Source organism: Hemibagrus wyckioides, linkage group LG06 (assembly GCF_019097595.1).
Source record: "Hemibagrus wyckioides isolate EC202008001 linkage group LG06, SWU_Hwy_1.0, whole genome shotgun sequence".
Lineage (NCBI taxonomy): Eukaryota > Metazoa > Chordata > Actinopteri > Siluriformes > Bagridae > Hemibagrus > Hemibagrus wyckioides.
In genome coordinates this window covers 35,129,176-35,152,347 of record NC_080715.1, presented here as the reverse complement: position 1 = coordinate 35,152,347, position 23,172 = coordinate 35,129,176, and the positions used below count along the sequence as shown (strand labels likewise).

The window sequence follows — 23,172 nt, the reverse complement described above, 5'->3', positions numbered from 1 at the left end:
GTTTCTTCCTCAGATCATCTCAGGGAGTTTTTCCTTGTCACTGTCACCTCAGGCTTCTCATTAGGGATAAAATAGGGATAAAATAGGGATAAAATAGTTACTTAACTTTAAACTTTATATTTTTTCATTATGTTTCTATACTTCTGAAGAGCTGCTTTGAGACAATGTCCAATGTTAAAACCGCTATAAAAATAAATTGAATTGAATTGAATTGAATTGAATGGGAAATGAATGGTATTGAATGTCTACTCTTGGTTTGAGTCCTGGGTTTTTGAGTCCTGCTTCTAACACATCAACTTTGAGGACAAAATGTTCACTTGCTGCCTAATATATCCCACCCACTAACAGGTGCCATGATGAGGAGATCATCAGTGTTATTCACTTCACCTGTCACTGCTCACAATGTTATGCCTGATCGGTGTGTCTTCGGTTGTGGAATCTTCATTAAGAACAGAATGAAGTAAAGTGGTAATAAGTAACCCTCTCTCTTATGTTTTTTGAGTTTGCTTTCTGTTTGCGAGCATGTTCGTAACCTTTATTTTGAAAACGGAACAAGCCATTTGTCGCCGGAAATAGACTTTTGTTTTGTTCATACATTCGCAGCTGTTGTAGAAAAGAGCTGCAAGCGCTAACGACAGTCTCGCTCGTCTTGGCTAATTTTAGGTCCAAAAGATGGTAGGTTCTTCGGTTCATATTTTATCTTGATTTTGAATAGTGTGTAATGGTTATTTATCTTGTCAGATGTGAATAAAGTATGCTGCCGTTTTATCAGTGCACTTTAGCTAGCTACCATGTCATTTATTAGCATCGTGCTGTAATCGTCACGAATCCAGCAGCAGCTAGCTAACAAGCTGGAAGGAAAAATCACAGCGGATAAAACGCTCGATAGGATTGCTTAAAAATGTTTTTTAATGAACAGTACACAAAACTATGTACTAGTTAGTTATCTTTACTCAGATAATCTTTGCTCAGCTTTGCTAGTCTGTAAAACACGTAAGGTCTCGAGCTGGCTAACGAACAGCCCGAGACCCAGGCTGAGTCCCAAATGGCTTCCTGCTCACTTCCTTCGCGCACTACTTCCGGTCTTAATCACTTTTACACTGTTGTGAAATTTATTTAGAATTAATATGAATTTACATGGAATTCACCAGTGTATATTTGCAACACAGTAAAAAATAACCAAACTAACTATTTTTTTTTATTATTATTATTTAACCAGAGCTGATTTTAAATATGATTTTTCTGATTGATTCTTTGGGTTTTAGTCTCACACAATTCTGCTGGTTCAGCCAACCAAAAGACCAGAAGGACGAACATACGCCGATTATGAGTCTGTCAACGAGTGCATGGAGGGTCAGTAAAACCAGTTTACATGAGTCCCTTCGCTAAATGTAGCATTTTTTTTTTTTTTTTTTTAAATCTTTCCATCCCATGTTCTAGGAGTATGTAAGATGTACGAGGAGCATCTGAAAAGAATGAACCCCAACAGCCCGTCCATCACGTACGACATAAGCCAGCTCTTTGATTTCATTGATGACCTGGCTGACCTCAGCTGTTTAGTGTAAGTATCTGTAAAACCTGGCCAAAATTGTGTAGACATCTGACCACCATGACCTTATATGCTTGTTGTTATGTAGATGTTACAACGTGCCTAGTGGGAATTCATTCAGCTACACTATATTGGCAAAAGTTTTGGGACATATCCCTTTACATGCACATGAATGTAATATGGAGTTGGGCCGTCCTTTGCAGCTATAACAGCTTTATCTCCTCTTGTCTCCTTTCCACAAGGTTTAGGAGTGTGTTTATGGGAATTTTTGACCATTCCTCTAGAAGTGCATTTGTGAGGTCAGGCACTGATGTTGGACGAGAAGGCCTGGCTCACAGTCTCTGCCCTAATTCATCCCAAAGTTGTTCTATGGGGTTGAGGTCAGGACTCTGTGCAGGCCAGTCAAGTTCCTCCACACCAAACTCACTCATCCATGTCTTTATGGACCTTGCTTTGTGTACTGGTGCACAGTCATGTTGGAACAGGAAGGGGTCATCCCCAAACTGTTCCCACAAAGAGCATGAAATTGTCTAAAATGTCTTGATATGAAGCTGAAGCATTAAGAGTTCGTTTCACCAGAATTAAGGGTCTGACTCCCAACCCCTGAAAAACAACACCTAAATTCAATGACTTGGAGTGTCCCAAAACTTTTGCCAATGTAGTATACAAGATCTTTAGTGAGATGAGACTCTAATGTTGGGATGTTGAGGAGATTCCAGTTCATCCCAAAGGTGTTCAGTGGGGTTGGGTCAGGGTTAGGGCTCTGTGCAGGACACTCGAGATCTTCCACTTTCTCCAACCTTCATGTCTTCATGGAGCTGCTTTGTGCACAGCGGCATTGTCATGCTGGCAGTGTTTGTAGTTCCAGTGAAATGAGATTGTAAAGCTTCAGCTGCAGAGACATTTTATACAACAGTGTCCATTAAACTTTGTGGACACACTTTGGAGAAGTCCTACTTCTGGATTTGATTGTCATATGTCCAAAAACTTTTTGGCCATGTAGGAAATGCAGGGTGTGAACTTTGACCTCTTCACTTTACATCAGTCATTTGTGCATGTTATCTTTTGGTAAGCTGTAACATGGCTACAATCTTATTATTGATGATTATTAATTAAAAGAAGTTATCTGGTCAGTGCATGTGCTAGTTTGAGAGATCCTGAGCTGTTTCTCCAGAACTGTGTGCTATTTTTCCTTTCTTTCCTGACAATCATTGCACTCCAAACTATCATTTTCCCAGAATGTTTCAGTAGTATTTTATCAAGCTAATCAGGAGTGATGTATCTGTGTAAAAAGATTTTCCACTCTTAGCACTGAGACTTTTGCAGATGTTCTAGTGCCACTTTACTTCATACTCATGCTGTACAGATGTGCAGTATAGACGAGGGGACAGAACATGAGTGCACATTGAGAAAACATACCAGTCAGTCTAAGTATCTCTTCTAGTAAACTCCAGCCCTGTCCTTGTTTTTCGAGAAATAAATAAGACAAAATTACTTGAATTTGCTGACTGGACACTGCATCTTGAATACATTTCTCCTTATTGAAAGATTCACCATATTAACCATTATATCTTTGTTAAATAACATGTTTTAGCTTGTTAAGTGTTGAATTATGTTAAACTTTCCTTGAATTAGCTGTACATTATCATTTCTATGTCATCAGTACAAGTGCTTTAATTTAGAGTGTAGTTTAATCTCCTCTGATGTACTGAAGCAGCAAGTCCAACTCTTTTGTTTGTGTTTTACACTGAAGACGTTTGGGCTTGAGATCAAATAGGAATTTAATTTCCTGATACTTGTATCTAGATATCTTAAACAACTTGGAAGGTGGTACAGAATAAAGGGCAGCAATAGTATAGAAACAGAAGTCTTAAAGCAAATAAAAATTTATTTGGTTGCATATCTCTTGCAACCAAATAACTGCATCATGCCCACTGACTTCTCCAAACTACTGCATTTTTCTATTGTGATGCTTTTCTAAGCTTGGAGTAAAGTTTCAGTCTCCTCTATAGGAGCTAAAATGCTCCTCAGTTCGCTTGAGGTCTGACAATTGACTTGTGCAGTCTTCCTCTTTTCCCCCTGATGAAGTCCTTGGCTGAGTAGACAGTGTGTTTTGGATCTTGCTGCATGATGAAGTTCCTCCTGATTAATTTGGACACGTTTTTCAGTAAATTGGCAGAGTTTCTGAATTCATTCTGCTGCCTCCATCATGAGCTTCATCATCAGTAAAGATTTAAGAGAATGTTCCAGAAGCAGCCATGGAAGTCATGACAGAACCACCAGTGTGTTTGACCCATCATGAGCAGATCCACTATTTGGTTTTTTGATCACTTTGGTGGAAGTTGGTCCTGGTTCCAGATGTTAGTGGCGCATCTCTGCATTTCTTTGTGGATTTCATTCTGGCTTTCTGATCCTTACTGCTGATGAGAGGTTCTGGTATGGCATCTATATTTCTGCTCTCAGTTTCTTCTTGCAGCTCTCATCAGTTGCTGTTGTTCCTTTGGACCTGTTCCCTGTCTGGACAAGACAGTCCAGATTGTTGTATTAGCCAAATGTTTGTGCAATTGCTCTGCAAGGTTTTTCCCTGAGTAGACATTCAGAGCTTTTAAAAGTTTCAACAATTAATCTATAGATGGCAAAAACATCAGTGACATGTTTCAATATCTTAGATTGCTCGATTTGGTGGTGGTTAAACAAAAGGTGCTATGTTCTAAGATGTTTAACAATTCTAGATAGAAATTTGGATCTTCTGTTCATATTTTGGCTTAAACATAAATGTCCTCAGTTTTATAGAAAAAATCAAGTATACTGTAAATGATGATCCAATACTTTTGGAGACAACCATGTGCCTATTACTGACAGTACTGTCAGTTTATGGACAATATTAATAAAACTAAGACAATTTAACAAATTAAATAAGTGGAATATTTTCATTACTACAGGTCAGTTACTTGGTTCTTGAGACATAATTCGTGTATATAAAGCCTCGTGAATGTCTCTGTTGTTTTTGTTTTTTTTTTGTACAGGTACCGAGCTGACACGCAGACCTACCAGCCTTACAACAAAGACTGGATCAAAGAGAAGATCTACGTTCTGCTGAGACGCCAGGCCCAGCAGGCGGGGAAATAGAATGAAGGAAATGTTCTTGTGGGCTGCACTGATTTTTATTTCCACCCCCCAATAAAAAAAAAAAAGCTAATTTGATCGGATCTACGCTGCATAACCGGGCAAGCTAGCCAGGCGATGTGTTACAACACCCCTTTTGTTTGTAATCATTAAAACATTCACAAATGTGTACATTTTTCTTTTTTCCTTCATGTTTTTGTTTCAGGTTTAATCCTCAAGGTTATGAACGTGGTTTAAATGAAAGCTTGCTGTGTTCCCGAGGGGTCAGTTTTCTTGTGTGGGTTTGTTTTCTTGTGTATCTTTATGACTCTATCCAGTTTTATAAAACGGTAACTATGATGGGTAATGTTTTGATCAGCTTTGTATTTTTTGGCCATTTAGTACAATAAACAACTTGATTTAAATTAATTGTGTATTCACGTGTGTGTTTTATTTTTATCCCTGTTTGCACCGCAGGCTTTAATGATCTAAAATACAGCTGAACTTCCAGGTCAACTAAAGCAGATCAAAACTTTTCATGTCTGTTTTGCTGATAAACCTTGTTTTATTATTATTATTGTTGTTATTATTATATTTATTTTTTCTCTTTTTGTTGGCGGTTTTTTTCACCTACTCGCGCTATGTGGTGTACTGTATCTTTAAATTGTGGCGGGCCGCCCCTGCTTGCTCGACGAGGGAAACCCTGTAGTGGCTTTCTGAGGGGACCCAAGATGGCCGAACACTTACAGTGGGGCTAATCGTTGCTCTCCTTATAGACATTGTTATTTGATGGTGTTCAGCGTTCACGTTACACATTTATAGTACCGGAAAGTCGGACGAGTTTTCCCATTCGACCAGTTACGTTTTGAAATGTACGTCTGTGTTTGAGAAGAGAGGCTGGTCCTTCTACGGCCCGCAGCCAGAACATGGCGGAACACTTGGCCAAAATATAGCTTTGCTGCTAGGCTGCAGTCTCGCTTATAATGAAACACTGTTCTGTATGTGGTTCTTTCAACAGTGCATAAACACAGCGTCTTTATAATGGGCCATTAAGGTATCGGTACCACTTTTGAATATTTTTCTACACTCGGTTAGACATAAATTAGAGTCAGAATGTTGAACGCAAGCAGATAGCCTGTTAGCTGAATCGCTAGGACAGCTAGCTTAGCTAACTAGTGTTTGGCTCCGTTTGCTCGTAGCCGTTATCAGATGTGAGAGGGCGTCCAACATTATATACGTATATGTATATATTTCCACCTGCTGCAGTTCTGACACGAATTTTCACCTTGCTCACATGCCCACAGCCGGACAGACTTTAAGCTGTATAGTAATCCACGTTTGGGTGATAATTAAAGGACTATGTTGTGGCGAAGTGTCAGTGTAGAGCTAGCCCAGCGTTAGCGCCGTACGTCATTAACGTGACAACAGGTAGCGTGTAGATGTCCAGTTCAGACGGAGCCGTGCAACCGAGAGTCTAACAAGAAGGACGAATTCGGTTCAGGGATTAATATTTGTGTATCAAGGGCAAACAAAACTAGGAACTTAGAGTTGACTTGCAAGAATGACTGACACTCGGCGACGAGTGAAGGTCTACACTTTGAATGAAGACCGGCAGTGGGATGACCGGGGCACAGGGCATGTTTCCTCCGGCTATGTCGAAAGACTCAAAGGCATGTCTCTGCTGGTGCGGGCAGAGAGCGACGGTAAGTCCACACAACACTCCCTGGATCACTAAATAAACACATGCATCTGTCAGTGTCATGCATAAACGACTCTGTGTTTCACAGGGTCTCTGTTGCTGGAGTCAAAAATCAACCCTAATACAGCGTATCAGAAACAGCAGGTGAGTTTGAGCTTCATTTTTCTTGAAGGTTTCCAGTCCCTGAGCTTGTTTTCTGTGCAGCAAAAGTGCTTTCACACTTCTGTGAGGAACTGAGAGTTTGTTTGGCTTCACACTGCACATAATTAATCCAACAAAACATGATTGAGAGGGGCTTTTAGGGCTGTAAAGACATGTTTGTTATTTGTTGGTCAGAAATGGCACATCAGAAGAAATTACTTTTACCAAATGCGCTTAGAAATCACCCAAGCAAGGAGAACACGGAGCCCACGTTAAATAGCAGATCATTATATAAATATCTAGTTTAAAATGTGTTGTGTGTCATTCAGCTTTTATTTTCTCTGTTTGTTGGGCCACTTATCCAAAGTTTTTTAGCTCTACAGCTCTGCTCTGTGGCCCAGTAGATCAGCTTGAATCTACAAAAAATGGAGCACAGTCAAAAACCCCTTGCGTGTTTGATTCACTTCTTGTATTCTGGTCATTTCAGGGACAGATCGCTTTCTTTCAGGAATTGAATTGCACTTAATTGTTTTTTTTTTGTTTGTTTTTGTTTTTGTTTTGTTTTTTTAAACAAATGGAGACCACCTCACTCAGACTGTCCCAGCTGTCTTGGCCACTGAGAGAGAGTAAACACATTAGTGTTAGATTTAGGACTAGACACTAAGTATGTGAATGCAATCTAAGGCTACAACCAGCAACACAATGAATGAGGTATAAGATTCAGTCTGTTGTGCAGCTTGATATTTAGTGCCACACAAATGGAGACTTTTAAAATTCACAAAGTTTGAACTCTGTGTGAGTTATTATTAGTTTTTTTGCTTGTTTTTTTGTTTTGTTTTTAGGACACATTGATTGTTTGGTCTGAAGCGGAAAACTATGACCTGGCCCTGAGTTTTCAAGAGAAAGCTGGTTGTGATGAGATCTGGGAGAAGATATGTCAGGTGATCTGAGCACCCATATCATGTGTTTTTTTTTTAATTTGTTTATTTAATACTATAATTTTGATCATGGTCATTAAAGTCTTTGCTAGTATATTTATGTGAAACAATTTTTGGATTACTGATAGACTGGATTTGACATTTTTCCTGTCTTATTTTATGACGTGTTACATTTTAATGAAATAAGAAAGGCCAAACATAACCCTAGGACACAACATTTAAAGCATGTTATCATTCACGCTTAGATATTTTGCTCAAACAAAACTTGCAAAAAAAAAAATGTCTCCGTTACATTAAAGATGTAAGTATCGGAGCGTTGTCTGTTATGGAAAGAAAAAATAGGAAAAAGTTGGATTAGTGCATCCCTATTTATGTGGCTTGTTTGTCTTGTTCTTTCTGCAGGTTCAGGGTAAGGACCCATCGGTGGACATCACCCAGGAGCTGATCGATGAGTCAGAGGAGGAGCGTTTTGAGGACATGTCCTCTCCTGGTCTGGAATTGCCGCCATGCGAGCTCTCACGCTTGGAAGAGGTAGCAGAGCTGGTGGCATCTTCTCTGCCGTCTCCGCTGCGACGTGAGAAACTGGCCCTAGCGCTGGAGAATGAGGGCTACATCCGCAAGCTGCTGGAGCTGTTTCGCGTGTGTGAGGACTTGGAGAACCGTGAAGGCCTGCACCACTTGTATGACATCGTCAAGGGTATCTTTCTTCTAAACCGCACGGCTCTTTTTGAGGTTATGTTCTCTGATGAGTGTATCATGGACGTGATTGGATGCCTGGAATTCGATCCGGCATTGCCACAGCCACGCCGCCATCGTGAGTTCCTTACCACCACGGCTCGTTTCAAGGAGGTTATTCCAATCACAGACCCTGAGCTGCGCCAGAAGATCCACCAGACATACCGTGTGCAGTACATCCAGGACATGGTGCTGCCTACACCCTCTGTGTTTGAAGAGAACATGCTTTCCACCCTGCACTCATTCATCTTCTTCAACAAAGTGGAGATTGTCGGTATGCTTCAGGTGGGTCTCGCTAACATGTCTCCTTGAAAACACACACTCACACACACAAAAAAAAAATCTTGATGGCATACCTGCATTAGGTATAGCATGTCAGAGAAACATGACTTTCATCTGATCATGCCTAATGCATTAATAATATGACGTTCCCACAATGTCTACTAAAGTTTATTGATGATTATTTTATATTATCAGTCCTGCTAACCATATTGCATAGGAGCTTTGGATCCATAGGAGTGTGTGCTCATGTGTTATCACTCAAAAATACACCAAAAGAGCTGTCTTTTCTCCATAATAAAACAAGGGATGAACAAATCAGCATGCTCAGGTGTTTTGAACTATTAATTGAAACGTCCTAAAAGCCATGCACCTATCCTCCAGTCTCACACGTTCTTGTTCTCTGTCAGAGATAATGGAGAATATTTTAAATGTTTACCTAATGTATATCTAAGTTGACAATATGGAAAAAATACACTTAGACTTTACACATAATGTTAATGAAGATGTTTCTTAGAAAGTGGTTAAATGCTGTTTTTTTTCCTGGAAATGTCCCTGTTTTTTCTGGATTTATGTTGTTAAATTGCTTGTCACAAAATGATATATATATATATATATATATATATATATATATATATATATATATATATATATATATATATATATATATATATATATATATATATATATATATATATATATATATATATACTTATATTTGTTGTGGTAAGCTTTTTCGATTATAACATGGTAAATCGTGGGGAAACGGTATCACATTAGCCTGTGGTGAAATAAAATTTCAGCCTCACAGCCAGCATTTTAGTATTATCTTGCTTTTTTATTCCTTTTGGTTTTTATCAGGACCTACACTAGGCCAGAATTTGGAGGCAGGAAAGAAGACCTCTCGTCCTGTACATTTAGTTTTCGGCTGCTGTTGGTTCCTCTCTGGTTAGCACTGTCCCGCAGTTCTATAATAATTCTGGATTGAACTCTGGACTAAATATTTAGTCTTAGGATTTTAACAGTAATTTTGCAGGATATTTCTGTCACTGTTAGCTGTTATGAGTTCTGCTGAATATTTGCATTTGTATGCTATATTTATTTTCTTCATGTGAACATAGTAATTACACTTGTGTACTAACTAACAGAGTCCGTATCCAAGTGAACCGACAGTTTAGTTGCAGCGTGAGGATCTTGAGTCTATGTAATATATGTTATAATAATCATACAGGTTTACTGGACAATGCTGCAGAAATACACTGTATTTTGGATATCAGGACCAAAGTCTGAATAATGAGCACACAAAGGTTTAGTCTTATAATAATTTATACACTGAACAATATTTTACACTGAAAAGTGACGGTGAGATTTTCTCTTGTTGTTATGTTATACACCACACTTTAACAATGAAGAATGATGTTGATTTGCGTAGATGTTCCGAGCGAGTTGGAAGCTCCACCACTTCTCTGAATCTTACATGCTGTAGGCTTGTTCTCGGGGCGTCCCGGCTTTCTATCACAGTTAAAAGAAGAATGTTTGAGTTCATTAATATGAAATAAAATCATATGATGCTTGTTCGTTAACGTTAGACAAGTATACAAGCAAATCAGTTGACTATATTCTTTAGTGATGTTATCAAATATTGGGTTTTTGGCTTGAAAGGAAACAAGTTTCAGATTACTTGCTGTGCTGCCTGAATAACTTTACTGGTGATGATAATTAAAAATCAATTAAATCCTTTTTTTTCCTCTTGGATCTATCAGCGTACACAATCTTTCAGTGTAAACAGAGGAAAATTTCGCCTATGTGGACATTAGACAATGATTTTGTTCATACACACCCCCTCTTTTCGCTCCTCTTAACCTGAATGTTTACTTTCCTGCCTTTTTCAAGCTAATGATTCTGGATAATTTTTAAAAATGGTAACTCACAATCATGAGAAATCAAATTTTAAAAGATAAATACATTAGCTGTTTATATTTGGTTGATTTCTATATTTCCTGTTTGCATAAATAATGTTCATCGTGCATCAGAAACAAACAGCACTCAAACCGACTGATTCAGACTCTTCAAACAGACTTGTCCATATGCTTGATCAGATAATCCAGATGGAACTGACTGGATCTTTCCGAAGGACATACGCCTGGTATCTATGGTGTAATTTGATGTGGGCTAATTTGCTGATTTAAAAAAATAAAATAAAATAATGTTAACGGAAAGTCCGGGGTTTTTTATAAAGCAGGTTTCTGTAGAGGTGTTGTAACGTGTAATGTTTCAGACAGGAGGGGGGTTGGTTACCATGGAAACCCAGGGAGCTTAACATCAAGCTCCTTTATTTGCTGAGAACAATTATTTGTCCATGCGTTATTTTGCAAAAGAAGCACATTTTCAACCTTTTTCCTGAGAACAGGACGTCATTTTATTTCAGTCATTGATTGAGTGTTTCCTGGTGATTTCAACTTGAAGGATAATGTCAGAACTTTTTTCTGTTTTTCATGGGGTATTGTAACTGGAAAGAAATACAAAGCATATCCAGGATGTTTCACTCTGCCAGCATTTTCTTCCTTCTTGTTGTTAGCTTTGATTTACTATTCCTAAAATTAATGTTGAGTGCTTTATTTAACAACACCAAGCAAAACACTTGTGGAAAAACTAAAACAGTGTAGCTGTGAATAAATGTAGTATTTAGATTTGAATAATTTGCAGAATTTGGTAGTAATACAGACATTTTGCATTTACATGTTGTGTGTTTGTGTATATATATAGACACACACATGGAAAATGTTGCTTGATATCACGAATAAGGATAATTAAGTACAAGTGTGTGTGGTAGTGTTTTTCGGTAATACATTCAGACTCACAGCAGTGTATAATAAGCCCAAAATTAACTGAAAAAATTTCTAGCACTGTTACAGATAACAAAAAAAGCCAAGAAGAGGCGAGGGATTGGAATTTTTGACATGGTGGCATTTCATATATTGTGAAAGACATGGTCTCCATTTACTCTGTCAAAAAAAGAAGCGTTCAATAAGTTGTTAAAAAATATTAACAGCACCATCTACAGTAGCCAGTGCAGTTTCTTTTAAATAGTCTTTGTTCAGAGACTCACTCATAAATTCGAATAAACTTTTTTTTGTGCAGTATCGTGGTCCAGCCCTTCTTCTGTCTTCAATTCAATGAGCACCTTCCAAACACCAGACCAGCTTTATGGGAATATAGCATCTTTTTGCTTGCTCATAATGGTCATGGCTTTGGACAGCTGTGTGAAATGACATCCTGGTTGACCACAGGAATAATTTGCAAGCCTGATTACTCTCTGCTTCAGTGTTCTGTCTTCTTTTCCCCCCAGGACGATGAGAAGTTTCTTACAGAGCTCTTTGCACAACTAACAGATGAAGCTACAGATGACGACAAACGGCAAGAACTGGTAATGATTCTGGAGTTCTTCACTTATGTATAGTGTGAAATTTTCAAGCTTTACTCTACCCTCGTTGCTAACCTGCTACTTTTTTTCTTTTGTCTCATAGGTAAATTTTCTAAAGGAGTTTTGCGCCTTCTCTCAGACTCTACAGCCACAGAACAGGGATGCATTTTTCAAGACCCTCTCTAACATGGGAATTCTGCCAGCGTTAGAAGTTATACTGGTGAGTCTGAACATCTTCCATTAGAAGCTACAAAGTCCAGTATATGATTTGGTACTGATTACTATTTGCAAGTTTTAAGAGTTTTTAGTATTTGCAAATTTTGGCGTCATTATTGAGAGCTCTGTCGTGTTTCATCTTTCCTCTTTCCTAGCACAGAGTTTCCTGTGTCTGTGTAATTCTGTCAGTGTTACAATCTGTAAAATTATAGTACTGCTATAGTGATTATTTATTGATGGTGTCAGTGTAGGGATTGAGTTGTAAATCTCCTATTATTCAGCATTAAACTGAATATTTTGTGGACAAAGTGTTGATAATAGATGCATGTTCTAGTTCACACTAGAATAACAGTGATGAAACCTGTTTGACTTTGTGCTTATTTCCTGTTGGTCATCAGGGGATGGATGATGTGCAAGTGCGGGGTGCGGCCACAGATATCTTCTCTTACCTGGTGGAGTACAACCCCTCGATGGTGCGCGAGTTTGTCATGCAGGAGTCCCAGCAGAATGATGATGTGAGTAGCACACACACACACACACACCTTCCCAGGCCACTGATCAACCCATTTTCTCATTGTCCAATGCTTCTAAACAATGTTTATTGAATCACACTCAAATAACCCTTTCCAGTGCTTTAGCATTCTCTTAATGACAGTAAATAAATGTTTTAGTTATTTTTAGTAGCTTGAAGTGATTATTCTTTTCTTTTTTTTTCAACTCATCATTTTCAGATTTTTTAGATTTGTTATTAGGATATTGATTTTTAGGAGTTGTTAGTCTGACTCACATACATTAAATAAGTTTAATCTAAGATGAAAAACAAATGGCCATATATAATTAGGCCTTCAAGTGATCTCTGGTGTAGGATTATTGTACACATTTAAATAATGAGCACTGAGGTGGTCTATGTAATTTATTTTCCAGTTAAAGAGCTCTTTGGGTGCAGAGATTTTGAGAACCAATTGTCTTTGTAATATAAACTGGGGAAGAGCGTTTTAGAGAAACTGTGCTGGACGAGCTTTGTAAATCCTGTTAGCAAGACTTTTCTATTTGATGTACACTCAAGAATTATTTCATTTTAATCAATTTTCTATTTATGTTAGCAGTAATATTTGATCGGGTTATGTGCCATTTTGTTCTTCATAACCTGCTCATTATGTTTAGTCTATTTTATCAGCATTCCTACAGCTCATTCTCTGTGATTGACGGATAGTCTTTATTTTTCATCTGTCCAGTCTCTAGCCAAGCTAAACAGAAAAACATTTGCCTTATTAACTAGTGATCACAATTTCAAGTCTTGATGATGCCACAGCCATCCATGGCAGGATAGAAGGACAGCACGTTCCTCAGAGTGTGTTACGCCATTCCCCTGATGCTATATGAGCATCAGTTTGAAAAGATATGATCAGCCAGCTTTATGTAGGATGTACACAATGGAATTGACCCTTCCTGTTTTTGTAGATATTGTGTTATAAGTGAATTTGGTGGGACAGTCCAAAACAAACAAAAAAGCCCACAGTGGAGTGTGTTAATGTTGAAAAATAATTTCAGTGGGGTGCTGTGATATGGTCCAACACAAAGCAGAGGAGCCTGGTTTATATTTGATGCATATATATGTGTGTGTGTGTGTTGGGGCAGGGGCAATGTGAGCTGCATAGCTTACACATTCGCCTGTCTGTCTCCACCTACACTATAGCTGCCCAAGCCAAGACATCCTGTCTGTCTGTTTGTCTGTCTGTCTGTTAAAGACTCTTGTTTCTGTTTATAACTTGACTTTGAAACCAATGAGATTTTGTATAATAGTGAGCTTTTCTTGTGTCCCATGTGTAAATCAACCCTTGATCTAGATCCTTTATGCTCGCTCCAATGAAAGATTTAATGCATCATTAATTTAGAAAGGGTTAAATACAGATGCAAGCAACTGACTGCATCAACAAATGTAAACGTGTGCATCCTGGTGAGAAAGCTAAAAGTGAGAGGAAATAATTTTGTTTTAATGGTGTACCAGTATATTTTCTAGGTTTGTAAGTCGATAAGACTGTATGATCAAGACTTTAAAAACAGTCAAGAAATGTTTAATGAATTTCTTTTTATTTAGAAATACGGTTGATTTGTAGTATCAGAAACTGCTGGTGCAGAACTACATTTATATTAAAGAAGACATGAACAAAAAACATTATTGTCAATAGAAAATATATTGTTGGATGAATATTTTTTTGTTGAAATGATTTTATTTTTGATATGAAATCATTTATTTCTTACTCTCTTGTATATTGCCGGTCTCTTTTTTTTTTTTGCAGGATATCCTGTTGATTAATCTGATAATAGAGCACATGATCTGTGATACGGACCCTGAGCTTGGGGGAGCTGTGCAGCTAATGGGGCTACTGAGGACCCTGGTGGACCCTGAAAACATGCTGGCAACTGCTAATGTGAGTCTTTTTTGCCCAAAATGAAAGACCAACATCTTCTGTATTTTATAAAGGGTTATAGACACGGATCAGTCATAACATTAAAACCACTGGCCAGTGGCGTGAATAATGTTAATTATCTTATTACAGTGGGATCTGTCAAGGGGTGAGATATCTTAAGCAGCAATGAATATTTATCATGGTATACAAGATCTTCCTCATTGCATACATCTAAATCATTGCACTCATTGTACATAACTCCTTCTCTGAATACTGTTTACATATTTAATTATTTTCATGGTATACAATATCTTCTTTATTGCACCACCTATAATCATTTGCTCATTTGCACTCATTGTATTTACCTCCCTCTGTGTACTGTGTATATATACTGTTTATATATGCAAATGATTTATATATTTTTATATATTGTTTATATATGCAAATTATTTATTTGTTTATATACTGATTATATATGCTAATTATTTGCACTGCGAGAATGCACTTCTGGTTAGATGCTAACTGTATTTCGTTGCCTTGTACCCACATGTGCAGTGACAATAAAGTTTAATCTAATCTAATCTAATAGTCAGTTCTACATGTTGATGTGTTGGAAGCAGGAAAAATGGTTAAGCACAAAGATCTGAGCAGCTTTGACATGTGCCAAATTGTGATGGCTAAACTACTGGGTCAGAGCATCTTTAGAACAGCAGGGCTTTGGGGGTGTTCCTGGTATGAATGTGGTTAGAACCTATCAAAAGTGATCCAAGGAAGGACAACCGGTGAAAGTTTCACAGACACCCAAACTACTCACTGATGCACATAAGGAGCAAAGGCTAGCCCGTCTGGTCCGATTGCACAGAAGAGCTACTGAAACACAAATTGCTGAAAAGGTTAATCCTGTCTGTGATAGAGTGGTGTCAGAACACACAGTGTATTGAAGCTTGCTGACTGTGCACATGCAGGCTGGTCACCTGTCCATCACCAAAAGGACCTAAAATGGGCACGTGAACATGAGAACTGAATCATTGAGCAATGGAAGAATGTAAGCGAAACTTGGTATCACAGCACACCTTAAGAGGAGGGGCAGAGCTGTTTTGTTGACCTTGATAGGACCTTCACAGTATTATGCAGGTAGTTTTAATGTTATGGCTGATTGGTGTAAGTACATCTACAGTTTCTAATACTTGACCTTCGCATTAGCATTGTGTATTAGCAGTGAAGTAACAGATTATGTAGTGTTGTTATGATACAGGCACACATTCCTTTTGCTGACCTTTTGGATCTAATCAGTTGCATTTGTAAAATCAAGCATGTTTTTCTCTTTTGCAGAAAACAGAAAAGACTGAGTTCTTAAGTTTTTTCTATAAGCATTGCATGCATGTGCTTTCTGCTCCATTGCTGGCAAATACCACTGAAGAGAAGCCCAGCAAAGGTGAGAGAGAAAGTGTGTGTGTGTGAGGGAGAGAGAGAGAATTAGGGGTGCTCCAATCAGGATTTTTGGGGCCGATCTCCGATCACTAGAAGCTGTATCGACCGATACCGATTACAGGGTCTATTTCAAGCCTTATCATATACCATTATTTAGTAAACTATATTTAACAACAATGTAAATTAAGTATTGAAATTACAAGAAGAGGAATATCATGAATTGATAACTGTATTTATTGGCAAGCAACATGTGCAACATGTCAACTTAAAACATAGCAGCCTGTGCTTGGTCAGTGCTTGAACAGCTTTCCTGTAGATTATATAAAAATAAATAAAATAACAGTCAGAACAAACAGAGTCTACCTAGAAATTAACTGATGTTATGTTGTCCTTCATATGGCTGTGGACATGTGTAAACACTGTTTGGTATAACTCAGGGGCGTTTTTAGGATTTGAAAACATCAGGGGCTTTTATTTAGATTTTTCTTTAGGCTTATTTAATTTAAGGCTTTTGTACATATTGGGTATGGAATAATAATCAAAAGGGTCCTTATATCAGGGGTTTTCAGAATCAGAGAACTCTCCCGCTCTCTCGTAGCGCTAGCCAACTTCATACACTATGTAGAATTACCAGACAGGTGAAGCCATTTTAGCAGCGTGCAAAAAAAAAATTTGCGTCATCTGATCAGCTTTTCTAGATCGGCCATTATAGAGACCGCCGATCAAACTTCCCGAAGCAATTATCGGCCGATTTTGATCGGCGACCGATCAATCGGAGCACCCCTAGAGAGAATGACAAATATATTTTGTCTGTGTTTCACAAACTGAACTGGGGAAGTGAGCTGGAATGTGTGATGAATATATGTGGGCTTTCTTTCAGATTTAAACATTCTGTATATCAGTGGTGCTACAGACAAAAACATTCCCTCTTCTCAGCCTCTGTGTTCCTTTTCGCAGATGATTTCCAGACATGCCAGTTGTTGGCGCTGATTGTGGAGCTGCTCACCTTCTGTGTGGAACATCACACGTATCACATAAAGAACTACATTATCAACAAAGACATCCTGCGCAGAGTCTTGGTGCTCACTGCATCCCAGCATGCCTTTCTAGCTCTCTGTGAGTAATCAGACTCTCACACACAGATAAAAACACTTCTTCATCCACTAATCTTGTCCTTCAACTAAAATATAATTTTTTTTAGTAACTTACTCTTTATATCTGTTTATGGTGTAATGGTTTTAAAATTCATAGGTTAACTCTAATAAGAGAATGGGTTATACTCACGTTCTTCAGTAGTACATAAGTATGTGATTTGAGACAGAGTAGTGTGAAAAATCCTAGATTAGGCTGTAAAATTGTAGACCAAGGCCATGTCCACACTAATATGTTTTTGTTTAAAAACACACATTTTTTACCTTGCGTCCACACTGAGACAGCGTTTTTAGTCAGCGAAAACGTATCTTTCTGAAAACGCTCTCCAAAGTGGATAAATTTGAAAATGCTGTTTTTCGCATTGTAATGTGGACCGTGAAAACTGAGGCCTTCAAAAACGTTGACATATTTTAGTCACGTTACTGTTGGTCCATTTAAAAAAAACAAAAAAAAAAACCAAAACCTCAGTCCTTTTCCTCTATATATTGCTGCAACGTTTCAAAGAGCCGGAAACTAAATAAACGGCAGGCGGAAATGCGTCTAATGTTGTACTCATGCAGTACAGGGATGTAAGTGTTTTCAGACGTTTCAGTGTGGATGACGAACTTTTGAGAAACAATTGAAACGATGTGGACGCTGAGCATTTTTTGACGCAAAAGCTGTTTTCAAATTTATCCAGGTTGTAGAAGTACCCTAAACCTGTATGTTTCTTAAGTAAATATTGTACTGTGTTATTAAGGTGAGTTTATATCAGTATGTTAATGATTTTAATTTAGGTCATTAACACATTTTAACTGCGTGTTATTCATCTGTGTTCTCTTCTCTGTCCAGGTTCATTGCGATTTATGAGGAAAATTGTTGGCCTAAAAGACGAATTCTACAACCGCTACATCATGAGGAACTTCCTGTTTGAGCCAGTGGTCAAAGCATTCCTCAACAACGGTTCCCGATACAACCTCATAAACTCAGCCATCATAGAGATGTTTGAATATGTGCGCGTGGTGAGTACACTCCACATGGCAGCCAGGATTTTCCCAAGACACTTTTTCTAAGTAATCTAATGTTTTGTAATTGGGAAAATATGACCTTGATTCAGTGTATTTCTATTAATGTTGATATTCACATCCTATTGTAAATTTATTTTCTTTATAGAAGTATGTAGAGACCAGCGTTTATTAGTAGTGTTTTAGTCTAATTACCTTTTAACTGAATTTACCGTTTGTAGGAGGATGTGAAATCCCTGACAGCTCATATCATAGAGAACTACTGGAAGGCCCTGGAGGATGTCGACTATGTCCAGACATTTAAGGGCCTCAAGCTTCGGTATGAGCAGCAAAGGGAAAGGCAGGACAACCCCAAACTGGACAGGTCAGTCTGAGTCTATGTTATTTGAACAAGATCTGTGTGTTAATGTTATGGCAGTGTGTTTACATAAAATAATTAATGCACTGTATTGACTGTTAATTTCATTTATTGTATTAACTGATAAACTATGCACTTCAGGAGTTGTGTATTGAAAGACTTTCCAAACCTCAGTGTGAAGTACTGTGGTTTTTTGCATAGCAACCAGACATTATTTTCTTGCCGTATGTTTTAGCAGCATGCGATCGATTTTACGGAATCACCGATTTCGACGGGACGCACGGACCTTAGAGGACGAGGAGGAAATGTGGTTTAATGATGAAGATGACTTGGAGGACGGGGAGGCGGTGGTACCACCCTCAGATAAAATGAAGAATGACGAGGACCTGATGGACCCTATTAGCAAGTTCATGGAAAGAAAGAAACGTAAGAGTCCATCATCTTGTCACTTGTGGCTAGTACGAGTCAATACCGATCGTAATTTGTCTTAAGGTGTGTATGTAATCTGTACCTTAAAACACAACTGTACCTGTCTGTGGTATCGACAGTAAGAAAACAGAATATTACACATTATTGCGTAGTGCATGTGTTGCAACCGACTGAAAGAAGACAAATATGTGATTTTCTGTTGCGGTGTTCACATTGGTTGCTCACATTAATGACCACACAGCACGGCACCTCAGCACTAGCAAATTGCTCGCTTCGCCTGTTACTCGTCGTCTATTCTTCACATTGCTGTCATTAGTCTGGGTATGAAATTGAATGTGTTTTAAAGGTGTAATGTATAGTGAGACGGACAGACTGGGTGAACAGAAGAAATGGGTCCTGTATTAGACTGGAGGGTGTAGACTAACTGCTAACTAACATCAGTTCAGTGCATGAAATTCTTTACTCCTCACCTATCACATCAGCTTAGGAAGCTGCGGTCAGAGCACAGGGCCAGTTATGATATGACCCCCCCGGAGCAATTAGGGTTAAGGGTCTTGCTCTGGGGCTTAGCAGTGGCAGCTTGGCAGTACTGGGACCTGAATATGAACATCCGGGTGTTAGATAAAATCCAATTAAAGCTCTAATGACCATTGTATATTGTGTTTTTTTAATGGAGTTATACTGAGCATTACAAGATATTGTATTCACTCATACTGTAAGCTTCATATCTCCCACTCTTAAGGGGAAAAAAGGATGACAAGCTGTGTCATAACCCCTTTTAAGTGTTTGACATTTACAAGGTACACATGACCCTAAAAGCCCTTCATTTCATCTACTGTTTTTGTTGTCTTTCTCCAACAGTAAAAGAGGCAGAGGAAAAAGAGGTTTTGTCAGGGAAATCTAGCTTGTCCGGGAGACAGAGCCCCAGTTTTAAGCTGTCCTTCTCTAGCTCGACCAAGCCCAGTCTGTCTTCACCTCCCACAGCCTCACTGCATCCTGGTTCACCCGGATCACCAGGTTCCCCTGGCACGGGGACCAGGAACTCTCCGCCCACGGCAGCTGTCACCACAAAGGTAAATTACTGACTTTTGTCTATCTCTTAGTTATATACTGATGTGACATTTGTTTTTATTTCTGTTAATATATAGTGAAAAGGAAAGATATAATCCATAGCTTTAAATCACTTCATAATGCAGAATAGTTTTGACAATTTATTGTACACATAGATGTAATTGTGGTACCATAAGGTAAAGTCAGCAGTCTTTCAACTTTGACACTGCTTCAGAATGCAGAGCAAGCCAGACACTAGCAAGATGGGCCTTGTTAAATAAGAGATGCTTCTCAATATGGAGCCCTTGTTCATGAGGTACCATATAATTAAAGTGAACAAACAGCATTAAAGGGTGTTGTAGAACTTCAGTCAATTTCAGATGGGTGTGAAAGGATAAATCTGGAGACAGGATCTTCACACTAAAATGAATTTTATGTGCAGAATGTTTAGATGTTGAAATACTGGAGTGTAGTTGAAGTTCTGTTTCTACCTTGTTCTTCCATTCTTCTCCAAAATAAATGTATGAAAGATTACTGAATATGCACTGATCAGCTACAACTTTAAAACCACTTACAGTTAAAGTGGCGTGTTACACTGGGACCTGTCATGGGGTGGGATATATTAAGCAGCATGTGAATAGTCAGTCCTCAAAATTGATGCGTTGTAAGCAGGAAAAACAGGAAAGCATAATGATCTGAACGACTTGGGCAAGGGCTAGATTATGATGTCTAAATAACCAGGTCAGAGCATCTCCAGAACAGCAGGCTTTGTGAATGTATTGCCAGTATGGAGTGATTAGACCCTACAGAATGTGGTCCAAGGAAGTACAATCTGTGAACCAGCAATATGGTCACTGATGTGTATAAAGAGTGTCTGGTCTGAGCGACTGTAGCACAAATTGCAAGAAAAGTTCATTCTGGCTTTGATAGAAAGGAGTCAGAAGACAGTGCATTGAAAATTACTGCAGACTGGTCCGAGTGCCCATGCTGACCCTTGTCCACTGTTTTTGTGGCACAAGGTGGACCTACAAAATATAAGGCAGGTGGTTTTATTGTTATGGCTGAAAAACCTCTTTAGATGTTTTATGTGATAACATATTCAGTGAGATTGTATAGGTCTCCACATGACAACTCGGTGCCTTCTCTGCTTAATTATTATAATTTTTTGGCGACTGTTTAGGGTTTGGTGGGACTTGTGGACTATCCTGATGATGATGAGGACGACGAGGATGAAGAAGATTCGGACAGTAAAGAGGAGAGCCCTCCGCTTTCCAAGAAATCAAAGCTGAGCTCCTAAAACACTCCCCTGCCCAACTGGCACAGTAAAGCTCGGAGGGAGCCTTATCTACAAACTCATTTCAGTGCTCAGCCTAGAACTCAGAATTCAACAATATGAATGAATAAACAAATGAATGGTGAAAAGAATGAATGCTGCCCCCATAACCCCCATCAGGAGTCCAAGCAGGGGTTTGCCATGTGGAAACGGAGAAAGGGAGAGCAAGAAAGAGGGAGGAAGAATCAGTCTCGGCGCGAAGAGGAAAACGTCTCCATGCAGGAGTTCAAGTGCCAATCGGAGACAGAGCAAGAGAGAGACTCGGAGCAGAAAGAGAGCAAGATAAAACTGTGGGTTTGGACAAATGATTGAAAGGATTTAATAAAAAAAAAAAATAATTTCAACAAAGCTAAAAGTACTGGGGGGTAAACACACACACACTCAGAGACTGGTGCCCTATAAAGCGTCCCAGGCTCGGACCAGGACACACTGCCCCCCCCTCTCAGGGAAGGACGTCACATGACCCAAATGGGCCAGCCAATCCTGAACCACCGCTCACCTTCGCTGATTCCATTCTCCATTTCTTTCTCTCCTTCCTCTATCCCTTTTTTCTGCCCCTTTTGATTTTTTTTATGCTTCTTTTGATTTTTGTTTTTGGAGCCTGACAGAATACTGGGGGCAGAACAGTCCGGGTTGTCATTGTTGATGTCTTCGTTGTCCTTGTGGCTCAGCGGAAGTTCTTCCTCTTTCAAAGCCAGCGGTTTCCTCGTTTTTTTTTTTTTTTTTCTTGTACTGTTCTGTTCTTCTCTTCCTCTCCCTTTTTTAAAATGTAAAAAAAAGAGACCTGCCTTTAAATGTTCAGGACGTTTTCAGTCGCACTTGAACAGGTTTTTAAAACCTCATTAGGGGGAAGAGTTAGTTTTACCCTTTTTTTGCCCTTTGAAACTGCAGATTTTTTGGAAAATTTGTAAGCCCGTCTTGATTAAAGATTGAGTGGAACTCTAGATGTGATTGATTTTTTCCCCCCTTTTTGTCATATCTTCATTTTTCTTTTACATGAGTGTACTCTTAGTTGGTGGGTATGTTTGGGACCATTAAAAAGATCTTTGCTGTAATATATCTCATGGCTGTGCTGGTTCCCTGAATGCTGTTCATTTTGCTGGTCTTTTGTACATGCAGTATAAAATTCATTAACAAATTTTACAATTACTGTCGTGAATTCACCTTTTAACATGCTAATAGCACGCAACATTAAAAGGGTTTGGTGAAGCCATGTTTTCTTAAAACCGGTAAAAATCTGTGAGCCAGATCTTTACATGGGAGTGCACTACCGAGGGCCACCACTTGATGGCACCAACGATCCATCAGCTATAAGAGTATTACAGACTGCGGTGTGAAGCAGCTGTTTCTGGAGCTCTGTGTGTTTGAGAACAGGGATGTTTTTACTAAAGCCATAAAAAGGTATAAGGAGTTTTGTCCAGCAGTGGAATTAAAGCAAAGGATATTTAATTTCACTTAAAATGTTTGGATTTTGGTTTATCAACAGATTTGATTCAACAGAAATGAGTTCTTTCTCTTTTCAGTGGATGGGCAGGGGTAACTTCTGGTTGAAAGTTGTGGCTAATAGTTGACCAAACAGATTTATCATCAGTTGATAATATTCCAAGCAGTGTTGATGTAACAGACATTGCTTCTGATTGCAGCAGCAGCATTTAGGTTCCATTGTTTGTATATAATTTAACATTAAACAAAGCTACATTTTATTTTTGATCACCATTCAAAAGAAAAAGAATATCCATTTAACCTCAATCCGGTTACTGTGTGAAAAGAATTTATCTTCAAGACCCAGTAAAGTTAAAATGCAGAAATTCTTCACTTTGTTTGCTAAACACTTTATTGAGCAGCAGCAATATCTGTGACAGTGAAGAGCCATGAGCGTCCCTCTGCCGGTTTATCAACTATATTCAGTTTAATTGCA

The 23,172-nt window shown here is 38.6% G+C and overlaps 2 protein-coding genes across 3 annotated transcripts; both read left to right on the top strand.

The window, feature by feature from the left end:
* The first annotated feature begins 531 nt into the window (after positions 1-531).
* erh (ERH mRNA splicing and mitosis factor) lies at positions 532-5,083 on the top strand. Its single transcript, XM_058390795.1, has 4 exons — positions 532-675; positions 1,266-1,353; positions 1,441-1,561; positions 4,576-5,083. The coding sequence occupies exons 1-4, from the start codon at positions 673-675 to the stop codon at positions 4,676-4,678; spliced, it is 315 nt and encodes a 104-aa protein (XP_058246778.1). The 5' UTR covers positions 532-672; the 3' UTR covers positions 4,679-5,083.
* A 278-nt stretch (positions 5,084-5,361) lies between these two features.
* Positions 5,362-22,313, top strand: smek1 (SMEK homolog 1, suppressor of mek1 (Dictyostelium)). 2 transcript variants are annotated; one of them, XM_058392019.1, is made up of 15 exons: positions 5,362-6,357; positions 6,442-6,497; positions 7,337-7,435; positions 7,835-8,452; positions 11,796-11,873; positions 11,974-12,090; positions 12,485-12,601; positions 14,387-14,518; positions 15,830-15,932; positions 16,886-17,044; positions 17,912-18,081; positions 18,306-18,448; positions 18,678-18,868; positions 19,733-19,944; positions 21,102-22,313. In XM_058392019.1, the coding sequence occupies exons 1-15, from the start codon at positions 6,216-6,218 to the stop codon at positions 21,216-21,218; spliced, it is 2,454 nt and encodes an 817-aa protein (XP_058248002.1). In that variant the 5' UTR covers positions 5,362-6,215; the 3' UTR covers positions 21,219-22,313. The 2 variants fall into 2 exon arrangements, with proteins under 2 accessions (XP_058248002.1, XP_058248003.1); XM_058392020.1 differs by having other exon boundaries at positions 18,681-18,868; positions 21,102-22,198.
* Positions 22,314-23,172: the final 859 nt, after the last annotated feature.

Bases quoted from the DNA above. Each gene is read 5' to 3' on its own strand.
- erh (XM_058390795.1), top strand. The intron at 1,354-1,440 runs GTCAGTAAAACC...CCCATGTTCTAG, and splicing joins TGTCAACGAGTGCATGGAGG to GAGTATGTAAGATGTACGAG. The intron at 1,562-4,575 runs GTAAGTATCTGT...TTTTTTGTACAG, and splicing joins GCTGACCTCAGCTGTTTAGT to GTACCGAGCTGACACGCAGA.
- smek1 (XM_058392019.1), top strand. From the start codon at position 6,216: ATGACTGACACTCGGCGACGAGTGAAGGTCTACACTTTGAATGAAGAC. The intron at 7,436-7,834 runs GTGATCTGAGCA...TTCTTTCTGCAG, and splicing joins TCTGGGAGAAGATATGTCAG to GTTCAGGGTAAGGACCCATC. The intron at 8,453-11,795 runs GTGGGTCTCGCT...TTTTCCCCCCAG, and splicing joins AGATTGTCGGTATGCTTCAG to GACGATGAGAAGTTTCTTAC.